This window comes from Bidens hawaiensis, unplaced genomic scaffold (genome assembly GCF_021521415.1).
Source record: "Bidens hawaiensis isolate Kalapana, Puna unplaced genomic scaffold, B.hawaiensis_p1.1 tig00005873_1, whole genome shotgun sequence".
NCBI classification, from domain to species: Eukaryota; Viridiplantae; Streptophyta; class Magnoliopsida; order Asterales; family Asteraceae; genus Bidens; species Bidens hawaiensis.
The window spans coordinates 126274-139675 of record NW_027491386.1 but is presented as its reverse complement, the minus strand read 5'-3'; the positions used below and the strand labels follow the sequence as shown (position 1 = coordinate 139675).

General features: G+C 36.0%; 1 protein-coding gene across 1 annotated transcript; it reads left to right on the top strand.

Annotated features, from left to right (window-relative positions):
• The first annotated feature begins 304 nt into the window (after positions 1 to 304).
• Positions 305 to 3583, top strand: LOC143630968 (uncharacterized). Its single transcript, XM_077099846.1, has 10 exons — positions 305 to 541; positions 604 to 682; positions 1139 to 1233; positions 1326 to 1430; positions 1518 to 1597; positions 1696 to 1786; positions 2021 to 2128; positions 2211 to 2297; positions 2412 to 2480; positions 3399 to 3583. Exons 1-10 carry the CDS (start codon positions 305 to 307, stop codon positions 3528 to 3530), a joined length of 1083 nt encoding a protein of 360 aa, XP_076955961.1. The 3' UTR covers positions 3531 to 3583.
• Positions 3584 to 13402: the final 9819 nt, after the last annotated feature.

Genomic DNA, 13402 nt, shown 5'->3' with positions numbered 1-13402 from the left:
ACGGAGTTAACGATTTAAACGTAATTAACAAGAAAAGAAAAACTTTAATAGTGTAGCTACAAAATTAAGACGATTTCGACACTTTACTGGTTATTAAAAAAACAAGTTAAATAATGTTGAAGGAAAGTTTGTATTAAAAGGAGGCAGCCTCCTCCGTTTAAAATCAAGCACCCTCGGGTGGGTATCACATCCTCCTCCGGCCACCGGAAACAAACCTTCTATCTGTATACAAACCCACATTTATTTCCTAATCCCACATTCACTCGCTCCAAATTACACGAATCATCATACCGATCTGTTTGAGATGACCGGTGATAATAATGAACTGTCGGAACGAAACGTGGGTGAAGAAGTTTATAGGTTTGTGGAGCAAAGCAAAGAGTTGCAGGAATCAGCGTCGACGTTAATTGCTAGAAATTCACAGGATGATGCGTCGTTACGGCAACGAGCCTTAGCTCTGGATTCCAATATCAAAATGCTCCGGTCCTTTATTCATTCTTCGGTTAACAAAGGCACTTTGGATTCCAAACACGCACAAAAAGTAACTTATAATTTTTTTCATTTGAAAGATTCAACCTCATTTGATAGATCTGCTCATTGCAGATGTATGATGAGTTAAGCAGAGCAAGATATGCATTGAGTGAAGGAGATGCAGCTACATATCTTCCCTGCAAATCACATGGTTATGTATTCATTAAACCTAATTTGATTCATATTTGATACTAGAAACAAACAGGATCAAATAGATTTTTTGTTGTTATTATTAGGTTTATTTTTATAGGTGTTTGCTGTTATTTTTTGTTCGTATTTGCTAATTTTCAATTATGGGACATTATAAGTATTTGCTGATTTATATTTTGTTGTTATTATTAGATTTTTTCTTTTGCTGTTATAAATATTTGTTGGTATTATTTTGTTCTTGATTTTGATTCTTTTGTTGTAATTTTTAGGTTTTTTTCTTTGTTATTATAAATCATTGTTTATGTAGATTGGTATTGTAGTTGGTATTGCGTCTTACGTTCTCATTTTTTATAAATTGGTATTATTTCCTACTTCTCGTGTTAAGATTAAAATGTACATGAACCTTCCCCTTTGATACTATTCCAGGAATCATATTATAATTTTAGTATTGTTTCAGGAAGTTTCTTGAGGATGTTTCTTGGTCCAATAAACGTGCGTGCTAACCGGAAGGATGTTCAATTGAAAGCAAAAGAGGAATACTATAGGTTCAGGGTTAGAAGTTCTTCATCTTGCGTCTCGTTATTTAAGTTTTTTCTCATTTTTGTCGTCACTTGCTTATGATATTTTTCATCAACTATGGACAGGATAGAACTGCATATCTGTTTCTGTTTTTGCCATTATTACTACTGGTTCTAAGGTCACAAATTTGGGACGGATGTTTCCCTGCGTTACCTGTCCAGCTGTACCAGGTACCCTCGAGTATAAAATTATGTTATGTTAAACGCATCAATGAATAAGTTTAATCACATGAGCATAACGAGTTATGCGTGTTTCAGGCATGGTTGCTCTTTCTCTACACAGCATTAGGTTTAAGAGAAAATATTTTGAGTGTTAATGGTAGCGATATACGCCCATGGTAATAATATGCGATTGTCTTCATGTTCTATTAACCTTTTATTCAGAAACATATTAATAAAGTTTTAGATAATTATGAATGTATACATGACGGTGCAGGTGGATATATCATCACTATTGTGCTATGGGTATGGCACTCATCAGTCTGACTTGGGAGATAGAAAAGCAACCGGACTGTGCACAGAAGCAGGTTATAATATTATTATTATTGTTAGAGAAAATTGCACAAATTGTTTCTGAAAAGCGGTTAAATACAAATGTGTAACACTCTCAGAAATGTTTGGATTAATATGCAATTTTTCAAATACGGGCACCAAAACTGTAATATGGTCAAACCACAGGGGCCGTTTGTGCAATTTTTATTATCATTTTTGTAAGTTTTAAGGTGTGAACCAAACATTAATTTGTATTTAACTCTTTTCAGAAAGGTATACAATTGTTTTTGAGATGGGCAATCATGCAAGGAGTAGTTATGCTTCTACAAAACAGATATCAAAGGCAGAGGCTTTATACGCGCATAGCAATGGGGAAGGTGCGGTTAATAATATCCCTTATAACTTTTACTTATATTTTGGAATATCGGGATTATTGTAAACTATATGTTTTGGTTGTAGTCTAGAAGAATGGATGTTGTGTGGGGCGAAACTGCAGGAGTAAAAGGTCAAGTATGGCTGTTGTTGCCTTTACTTTTTGTCTTGCAGGTGATTTACTTTCTAGTTAATTATATCTATATATGTGTATTTGTCTGTATATATGTATATTTAATTTATATGAGTTCATATTGTTTTACGCTCAACTGTTTATTCTTATTGCAGGCTTTTGAAGCATATGTAGGTGTGTTATTGCTACAAACTGCAATGGTTGGTGTTGTGTCTGAATGGCAGGTAAGAAATTTCCAAATTATAGCTTCACTGCAGGCTTGTAAGCGAACCGAACGAATGCGAACGGAGCATGCTCGTGTTTATTTGGTTACTTTAACCGAACAAACGATCGGACACGAGCAATCGGATGAATGAGGTTCTCTTGATTATGTTCATTTGTTCTATAACGGTATAATCGAACGATTTATGAACGCAAACGAACGGACATTAGTAAACATAAATGAACGAACATAGATGAGCTAAACCAACTAAAAGTAAATGCGACAGCAATGTGTTGAGCCTAAAAGCTATTTTAACTAGACTAAATTGTAATGGGCCTAAAAAATTTAATGAATATATTAACGAACGTAAATGAACGAACTTAAACAAATTTAAAACTAACGAACCTAAATGAATGTAAACGAACGAATTTAAATGAACGAACGCTCACAAACATAGTTGAACGAACGAGGCTTGTGCTCATGTTCGTTCGTATAACTAAATGAACAAAGAATTTTGGTTATGTTTGTGGGTATACTAAATAAGCAAACATAAATGAACTTCCTGTCTAACGGTTCATGAATGGTTCACTGATCGGTTTGTTTTACTGTGCAAGTGGAAATTTTGACCTTTTAAATGGGTCGGTTCGGGTTATGTTTTATCTCAAACGGGCCACAAAAAAATAGCTAAAAGTTGAATGGGTCAATAGGCTCAAACATTCGAAACATCACCCAAAGTCTAGATCACAATAAAAATATAAAATATTGACAGAAGTGTATTGGTGGGTCAACTCACACGACCCATACCATTTTGAACCACAACGGAAAAAACACATTTCAACACGAACATGTTTTGAACCGTTTTTGTTATCCTTTTTTTTAAACACATTTCGATCCGAGCATGTTTTGAACCGTTTTTTCTTTTTCTATTTTTTTTTGCCAGGTCGTTACCTCTGGAATCCTTCTTATAATAATGGCTGTCGGGAATTTTGTAAACACAGTGCAGACTCTTGTACAGAAATCCCAATTCAAAGCAAAGATGATGAGAGGTAAAAGCAAGAACGACTTAAATTGAGCATCATCCCCAAAAACGGATCAATGATTTGGAAAGTCGTCTCGATAATCAAAACAATGATATATCGAAAAATTTTGCAAAAACAAAGCTCTGATACTGCCATTTATATGCAAGTATGAATCTTTTGAATTCATGAACAGGTTAGCTTAGTGCCAGTTTGTAATTTGTTTCACTTGTACACCAAATTAATATAACATCTGGTTTTCTTTGCATTTTTATTTGTCTTTGTGTGTTTTTTTCTTTTTTCTGGGACATTTTGTGTTATGCGTCTGACTTACATATGTTTTACAAAAATGATGTCCGACCAAGAACTATGATTGATCTTACAAGTTGAGGTTATGCATCATGAGCAAGTAGGGGTGTTTATCGGTTCGGTTTTTGGTTAAACTGAACAATGAACAAACTTATGGCATGGGATGAGAGTTGCCTGGTTTATATGGAATGACCTTTTTGCATACCTTTGATTAGAGGTGCACAAATCAGGTTTTTTAAATACCCGGGTTCGGGTATAGAATCGGGTTCGGGTATGATCGGGTATTGGAAAATCAGGTATTGGTAATACTCGGGTCGGGTTCGGGTCTGGGTATTGTCTCTAAAAATCATACCCTATGCATCGGGTTCGGGTCGGGTATAAAACCGGGTATTCCAAAACCTGGTATTTGAATACCCTATTTTCGGGTATTGAAAAACCCGATTTTTGGGTTTTTTCCGTGCTTTTTTGGGTTATAAATTGGAATTTTTCAAGGGGTTACAATTTTTAGGGGTATTTTCGAGTATTTTTCAGGTATTTTTCGGGTACAGATCGGGTATTTGAAAAACCCGGTTTCGGGTATTGAAAAAACCCGGTTTCGAGTATGGAACCGGTTCCGGTTTTCGGGTAAAAAATCGGGCCGGTTCCGGGTACGGGTTTTGGTACTGAAATATATGCCCTGTCCGTACCCTACAGGTAGGGTCGGTGATGCAGGATATCTCCTTATTTAAATATTAGATTTTTTATCTTTTATAATTTGTTTAAAATTCAAGTTTCCTAACATTTATCTTTCTTGTTTAGTAAGATAGTCTTTAGTATAAATTGGATGCTAGGGTTTGTTGTTTAGTTAGTTTTTAGTTGAATATTAAATTGAAGAACATTGTTCTTGGAACCTATGGTTCAGTTATCGGTCTTTGATTAACTAAAGTGTCATGAGCCATTTGAATGCTTCTGTTCCAGCATTTATGGAAAGTCCAAGCATGAAATCGAAAATCAACTGATGCCGGAACGGAAGCATTCAAATGGCTCATGACACTTTAGTTAATCAAAGACCGATAACTGAACCATAGGTTCCAAGAACAATGTTCTTCAATTTAATATTCAACTAAAAACTAACTAAACAATAAACCCTAGCATCCAATTTATACTAAAGACTATCTTACTAAACAAGAAAGATAAATGTTAGGAAACTTGAATTTTAAACAAATTATAAAAGATATTAAAAATCTAATATTTAAATAAGGAGATATCCCGCATCATTCTCTCCGTCTTCGAAAAAACTCGTCCTCGAGTTTTTGCTTCAAAGCCACCTGGATTGAAAGAAACATCAACCTGATTTTGAGTTATTATTATCACCAGCCTAAAAACCTGAACTTTGTGTGTTGTGTCGCTCGACTTTGGACCGGTACCCGCCTGGATCAAACGGAACCTCGAAAAACCTAACCAGAACTTCCATGTGTTGTCTCAATCGGCTCCAGAGTTGAACCACCCTCGTTTAACTCTAAACAAATACCACCTGGATCGAATCCCATGTTGGGTTGTACACCAAGCAATTTCACGTGTAGTGCCTCGATCACTTTTTCATCTTCTTTGATCACCCCATCATTTCCATCAATAATTCCATTACTTAATTTGAAAAAGGAATCTTCTTTATTTATGTGCTCAATTTTAATTTTGGAAGTTGTTGGATTTTCCAAAATTATTGTTAGATTGACCGAAGCTTTCTCATAAGAAATATGAGGTGATTTGTTCTCTAAATTTGAGATAATTTCTTTATCCCAAGATTCACAAATAATACCACTTACAGATTTTTTTGTTCTTCCCCATCCAACCGACTATTTGATAATTGATAATTAACTAATAAAGAGTTCTTATCTTTGGAAATAAAATCGGTGGTTATTATCTCTCCCCTTTTAAATTTTGAATTATCATCATTAGTGTTAAAATTATAGATATTTACTTGCCATTTCTGATTCCCATTATATTGTTTTGTAAGGTTTTTTATAAGAAGGTCAAAGGGTATCTTTTGTCAAAAAGGAAAGGAGGTGACTTGCATAATTGAAGGAATTCATTGACCGGCAATAAGCTGTACTCATATTGTATTGTGGCTGCTATTTAAGACCACCTCTTCTGCTTGACGAAGACACACCAAAAAACTCAATCTTCATCACATCTCCAAAATTCATTCAACTGGGACAACGTGTCTTGAAGAATCATTGTGTTAATTGCTCGTGTTTCAATCTGTGATAACTAGTTCATACACTACTAGTTTGTTTGATTGATTCTGCAATTGTAACCCTATTTTAGATTCTGTTTAAGAACATTTGTTCTTAGTCTTTTTGATATTCAATCAAGGGTTTTTTTACATGGTACCAGAGCTAGGCTCCTCTTACCCGTGATTGAATTCTTCGATTGATTCTTCATCAGAACCGTTTGTTCTTATTGTGAACAGGAAGAAATAAATCAAGTGAAATTGGTGTCGATTTATTCTACAGTTAACGAGATTTCAAGAATCCCTATTGTTGCTGCAAGCCTTTAACTGGGTTCTTATTCGCTACAATTTACAACTTTGTTATCTCTCTGCAAGAAAAAAAAATATTCTGATTTGGGATTTAATCACCCAAATTTGATACAATTTTCTGATTATCATCCCTGTATCCCCAATCAAAGGATACAGACTCGTTTACCCTAATTAAGGGCACACCCACAGTAAGTTTTTTCTTGCTCTTTTTCCTTATATTGCATTAGGCATTTATCTGGCTGGGTTAGAAGGACCAGTAATTGGCTTTGTTAGCAGGGAGAGACATCCCCTGTTTTTTGTGTGCATTTAGGCATTCTAGGAATTTTGTGATCTACTTTTTTTTCCCTTTTTCTCCGCTGCTTCTTTGGTGCTTCTGTGTCTTTTTTATGACAAATTCAAATTCACAGATTGTTAATCATAATAATAATAATAATAATAATAATAATAATAATCAAATGAGTAACCTTGACTTTGGTGACCCGCTTTATCTTCATGCTTCGGATACCAACAATCTGACCATTGTCAATATTAAGCTAATAGGGACAGAAAATTATAGTGTGTGGGCTAACTCTATGGAACTGGCTTTAAATGTAAAAAACAAAATTGGTTTTATAGACAAAACATGTAATCGGCCCACCACAAATGAAAATCTAGGCAAACAATGGGATAGATGCAATGCAGTTGTGTTATCTTGGATTTTAAACTCTATTTCCGAAGATCTTTTTATGGGTCAAGTGTTTTCTAAAATTACGTCAGTTGTTTGGGAGGAATTGAAAGAAACCTATTCAAAAGTTGACGGGTCTATCTTGTATAACCTTCATCAAAAGATTTCTATGTTTAAACAAAATGGTTGCGCAATTTTTGAATATTATCATAAACTTACATCTATGTGGAGACAATTTGATTCATTATCAGAATTGCCTTCATGTACCTGTAATGCAGCTAATGCAACAAGTAAATTTAATCAAAATATGAGACTGATGCAATTCCTTATGGGTTTAGATGATGTTTATCAACCTATGAGAACCTCCATTCTAACTAAGGATCCTTTACCCTCAGTAAAGAGTGCCTTTGCCATTATATCTAGTGAAGAGTCTCACAGAACGATAACATCATCTAACAAGTCTCAAACTGCTGCGTTTGCATCTAAAACTTCTAATTACAAGAAACCTAGTAGTCCTTTAAAATGCACTCATTGTAACAAAAATGGTCATGTGGTTGAAAAGTGTTATGAACTTGTTGGGTATCCAACAAATTATAAGGCAAAAATAAAAAACACAACAAGCAACAATGTTGTGTCTGAAACAAAGAAGACCGATGAAGTCCCATGTCAGTTGACTCCTGAACAATACTCTAAACTCATGATCATGCTAAATGGATCTACGACTACTGATCAGAATACTTCACATATGGCAAGTAACTTTCGCTCTGCCTGTGCTACCTCTTTTTTCACATGTGCTACTCCACCTAAAGAGGGAAATTGCAGGGGTTGGGTAATAGACTCGGATGCTAACCAACATATGGTCTTGTCAAGCAAAAACATGTTTGACCTTGTCGACGTGTCAAACTATAACATGACTGTTGGTCACCCCAATGGGACTAATACAAAAATAACATCAATTGGCAAACTAAAAATTGGCAAAAATGTTGTCCTTGTTGATGTCTTAGTTGTTCCAGAGTATTGCGTGAACCTTTTATCTGTCCACAAACTTGCAAAAGATAACAAACTTGGTAGTTGGTTTAATGAATTCGAATGCTTAATTCAGGACCTAACTCGCATGACGACACTTCTGACCGGTAAACAGATCAATGGCTTGTATTATTTTGGGGATGTTACTTCAGGTGTGTTCGTTTGCGACAATGTTATTGGCCCCCATAGTGATAACTTAAAATTGTGGCACTCTAGACTTGGTCATCCCTCACATCAAGTTTTATTCGCTTTAAAACTAGACCTCAATCTTAAAACCCATGTCTCAAACATTCCATGTGAAATTTGTCACCGGGCTAAACAAACTAGAAATCCATTTCCTCTAAGTGAACATAAAACCCAAATAGTAGGAGAACTTGTTCACCTAGACTTATGGGGACCTTTTAAAATAACAAGTAAAGATGGGTTTAGATTCTTCTTAACTGTGGTGGATGATCACTCTAGAGCTACATGGGTATACCTTCTTAAGTCAAAAGATGAAGTCTTTCAAAATATCATGAGCTTTGTAATGTTAATTAAAACTCAGTTTGATAAACAAGTCAAATGTTTTAGAACCGATAACGGAACTGAATTTGTTAACAAGTATTCTTCATCAAACGACTTGTGTGCATACCCCACAACAAAATTGGATAGTAGAGAGAAAGCACCGACATCTCTTAAATATTGCTAGATCTCTACTATTTCAAAGTGGCATTCCCTTATACATGTGGCCTGAATGTATTCTAACAGCTACCTACTTGATTAACAGGACTCCATCTTCCGTGTTAAACGGAAAGTCCCCTTACGAGTTGCTAATAAATAAAAAACCCTCTCTATTACATCTTCAGTCATTCGGTTGTCTATGTTTTTCAACTAATTTAAACCCAAAAACAAAATTTGATAGCAGAGCATCAAAGTGTGTTTTGATTGGATACTCTTTTGATAAAAAAGGCTACAAATTGTATTCTTTAGATGACAAAACTGTGTTTTATTCACGTGATGTAAAGTTTTATGAAAACTATTTTCCCTTAAAAGATAAAATAGAAACTTTACCCGAAGTAAACGGTCTAAATCATCTGAATTTTTTTTACTTTTGTTTTGAACCGAATGATTCTGAGATTAAAATGCCCGATGATGAGAGGGTGGGGGGGGGGGGAATCCAAAGATGTTAACCAAAAATTGGATGGTTCGACTGAGAATGAGTTTAGTTACAAGGACAACTCCGGGAACCAACAAAGGTCAGCCAACAATAACTTAGGTAACAGCCCGAAAACTGTTGCCCTAGATATTGGTTCAGACCCGTTGGAAGCCGATGTTCCGATCGATAACAACATTCCAAGTCAGCAACCAGTTGAGGTTGAAAATCTTAATGAGGAAATAGCTGATGCTAACTTCCCTGAGGGTACCTCCGCAAATCATAATAAAAGCACTCGTAAGTCAAGTAGAATTAGCAATTTTCCAAAAAAATTCACTGACTATGTGGTAGACGGGAAAGTTAAATATGGGATAGAAAAGTCTGTTAATTATTCTAATCTATCCTATAATAATAAGTCTTTGGTCTCCCTTCTTGACAAAAGCATCGAACCCAAAACTTATTCTGAAGCATGTAATGACATTAACTGGGTAAATGCTATGAATCAAGAAATGGAAGCTTTAAACAGAAATAAAACATGGATCATCACTGATTTACCACCTAATAGAAAAACTATAGGGTGTAAATGGATCTATAAAGTAAAATACAAGTCAAATGGCGAGATTGAGAAATACAAAGCCAGACTCGTTGCTAAAGGGTACAATCAACGTGAGGGCCTTGACTTTGATGAAACATTCTCTCCCGTTGTCAAAATGGTGACGATACGTACCTTACTTGCCCTTTCTATTCAAAACAATTGGAATATTTTTCAGCTTGATTGTAAGACCCCGAATCCCGGGAATCCTACAGTTGGTAATCACGTCCACAAATTCACAAAAATTTAAAACCAATCGATTCGTTTTATTTAAAACAAGTTCAGAGTAAATAACAGCGGAAAAGTTTAAGTATTAAAAATCCCAAACACGGGTGCAAGTGTGAAAAAATCAAATGCAAATAAAATATTCGTTTTATTTGAAATCTTCATCTCATTAAAATCGTTTCAGAGTAGTAAACAGCGGAATAGATAACATCAAAATTCCCAAAACCAGGAAAGTGACCAAAATTAAAATTTAAATACTTATGGTAATAATTTAAAAGAAACAGTTTGCGTTATTAATTCTTCGACTAGATGTGCCTTCAACCGTCCGGGTAGTCTCTAGCACGTCCAAGCGGAAATCTCTAATCCTCAACCTGAAAGTCAATCTAACATACACACAAAGTCAGCTTGAGCTGAGTGAGTTCAAGTTTTGATAAACAATAATTCATACTTTATTTCAAAGCTATAGTTATAAACAATAGAGAAGGTATAAATAAAATAAATTATATATAATTCACCAAGTAATACAATCATCGTCGAACACACGTACACGGGCCTCTCTACCACGAGTCAAGACTCGAGTAATATATTTGACCCGGACGCGGTAAGACCTAAGCATGTGACACAAGCCTCTCCACCACGAGTCAAACCCGAGTAATATATTTGACTCGGTCACAGCTTATACATCCGAGCACGAGATACGGGCCTCTCCACCACGGGTACAACCCGAGTAATATATTTGACCTGATCCCGGCTCACACATCCAAGCACGTGATACGGGCCTCTTCACCACGGGTACAACCCGAGTAATATATTTGACCCGATCACGGCTCAACATCCAACGGGCCTCTTCACCACGGGATTTTAAAACCCGAGTAATATATTTGACCCGCCAGAATGATGATTACGTCACACGGGCCTCTTCATCACGGGTACAACCCGAGTAATATATTTGACCCGGCCGTGAATCACCATGCACACACACAACAATAAGCCTACATACATCATTCTTAGTCACGAGAAACTAAATATCATTACACAATCGTAGGCTATAAGGTACACATCCTCATACGTACATACATACCTCCATATATACATACATATATATATTCCTACATAAATATATATATATATATATATCATCCCATACGGGAACTAAGTAGATAGGTCTACTCATATTCAATTACTACCAAGTCTGCTAACGTCCTCGAGTCTAGACCATCAATAGTGTATGTAACCTTAAGGACACAAGACCATGAACGAGTCTAAAATATCCTAAGGCATATAAAATAATTCAAATATAGCTTTCAAAATGCACCATCACGAGTGAGACCATGTAAAACTATTCAAATCATTGTAACGAGTAAAATCGTTTAAAATTGTATTTCGGTGTGTATGCTAGCCCAAAACGTAAAAGAGTAAAAAGGGCATCATGAACTCACCTGAATCAACCGAACACCTGCAATGAGCTAGGAAATCCCTAAGTGCACAATTACAAGCAAGGGCCTGTAAATTATACACAACGCGTTACTAAACTAGACTGTAAGAACACTCTAGCCTAATGGGCTGTTCAAGCCCAACAACTTGGCCCAAGGCCCAACAACTTGGCTCAAGGCCCAACACTTGGCCCAAGGCCCAACAACTTGGCCCAAGGCCCAACACTTGGCCCAAGACCCGACAACTTGGCCTAAGGCCCAACGATAATCAAATCAAGTCGAATGCGCGCGAAATAAACCTTAAAACCATTTGTTAAACGAATCAGCCCCGAATGGACCAAATTCCATTTTAAAAATATTTTCATTCATCAAGATTATGTCACCCGAGTTGATAGGGTTGACGGTTCCTTTTTACAACTCTTACTTTACGTTTAAACGAAAATTCACGCATCGCCGACTCGATTGACGAAGCACTAACCCCAACAGCCCCGTGCATCAAAAATATAATTTTCCCATGGCCCTTAAACTCCCCTAGGGCTGTACAAACTGATTCGGTCGGTCATCCGATCGTTTAACGCATCAAACTCAACAATTGCCAATCCTACACCAGATAAACCCTAGTTTTTGAACTAAAATCGATGGACCGACCTAAACACCTCCATTGGCCATGAAATTTTAGTATATTGTAAGTGACATACCTAAGAATATTACGGAGTACGAACTTCAATTATAACAGCCCCGAAAGATGCGAGAAAGGGCAGCCACCGGTTAAGCCTAAAACGAACTTATTGATCAATACGAATATAACATGCAGATTTTAGCATGCAAAGATGTATTTTATTGCATAGGAAAACCATGGAATTAAATTATTAAATTTTTACCAGTGTTACATAAATATCTTAAGTTTATAAAACTATTTTTATTATATTTTTCTAGTGGACACAAAAATCATAAAAATTCTTCTAACACAGAAAGGTATGTGCAGCTATTTCAGCTGCGCAACAAAATGGTTTTATTTTTATAAAATTCATTACCCAGCCAAATTAAACGATTCCAATTGGGTTTGGTTCCTAACTCAAAATATTAACTTCTAGAAGTGGAACCAACCAATTTAGACTTGTCGAAAAAAGGTTATGATGTCGGGAAGACGGACCAGAATCCGTCGTCCCGCATCAGGTTTGACACTCGATTTTATAAAATCATAAAAAGTATTCAAATCTCGTCCAAAAATTACGTATTATACCTTTCTGGAAACTAGACTCAAAGTAGAACATCATGGAATCAAGAATCGATCAAAAATAGTGGATTAACATCGCGTTACAGACCCTACAATAAACGTATACGAATCTGTAAGCAAGCTGTTATCATCAAAACTCAATCTTAACGAACAATAAGCGCGTTAATATGATCAATTAAGGTGTAAAAAACATTGGGAATCATAAAACCGACCTTGAATTGAAGTTTTCATGGCTGAAACTTGGCTAGGCAGAAGAAAACGAGCAGGGGGGGTCCAGGTCCGACGGCTACGAATAGGTTTAGGGTTTGAGTTTTCTTTTGTTTTATGATATAAAATAGTTACATCCAAGTCCCTCCAAATTGAACTATGTAGCAACTTGGGTGGAAAGTTAAGTGAGAACGTTTACGAGGTTTGCAAGGAGCTCCCGGGAGAATGCCGGGTCAAGCCCGAAAGGTGTATATAACACTACAAGATTAAACCTTTTGTCGGAAATTAACGGGCGTTACATTGATGTTAATAATGCTTTCCTCTATGGGGAGCTAGATGAAGACGTCTACATGAACATACCCGGAAAGGTATGGTGATAGTTCTGATGTCCAATTTGGCAAAGTTTGCAAACTTGTTAAGTCTCTATGTGGGTTAAAACAGGCTCCAAGAAAGTGGAACGAGAAACTTACCTCAACCCTAACCATAATTGGGTTTATACAAAGCAAAAACAACCCATCCTTATTCATGAAAATTATTGAAAAATCTTCAGTTTTCCTTTTTGTTTATGTCGATGACATTATCAAA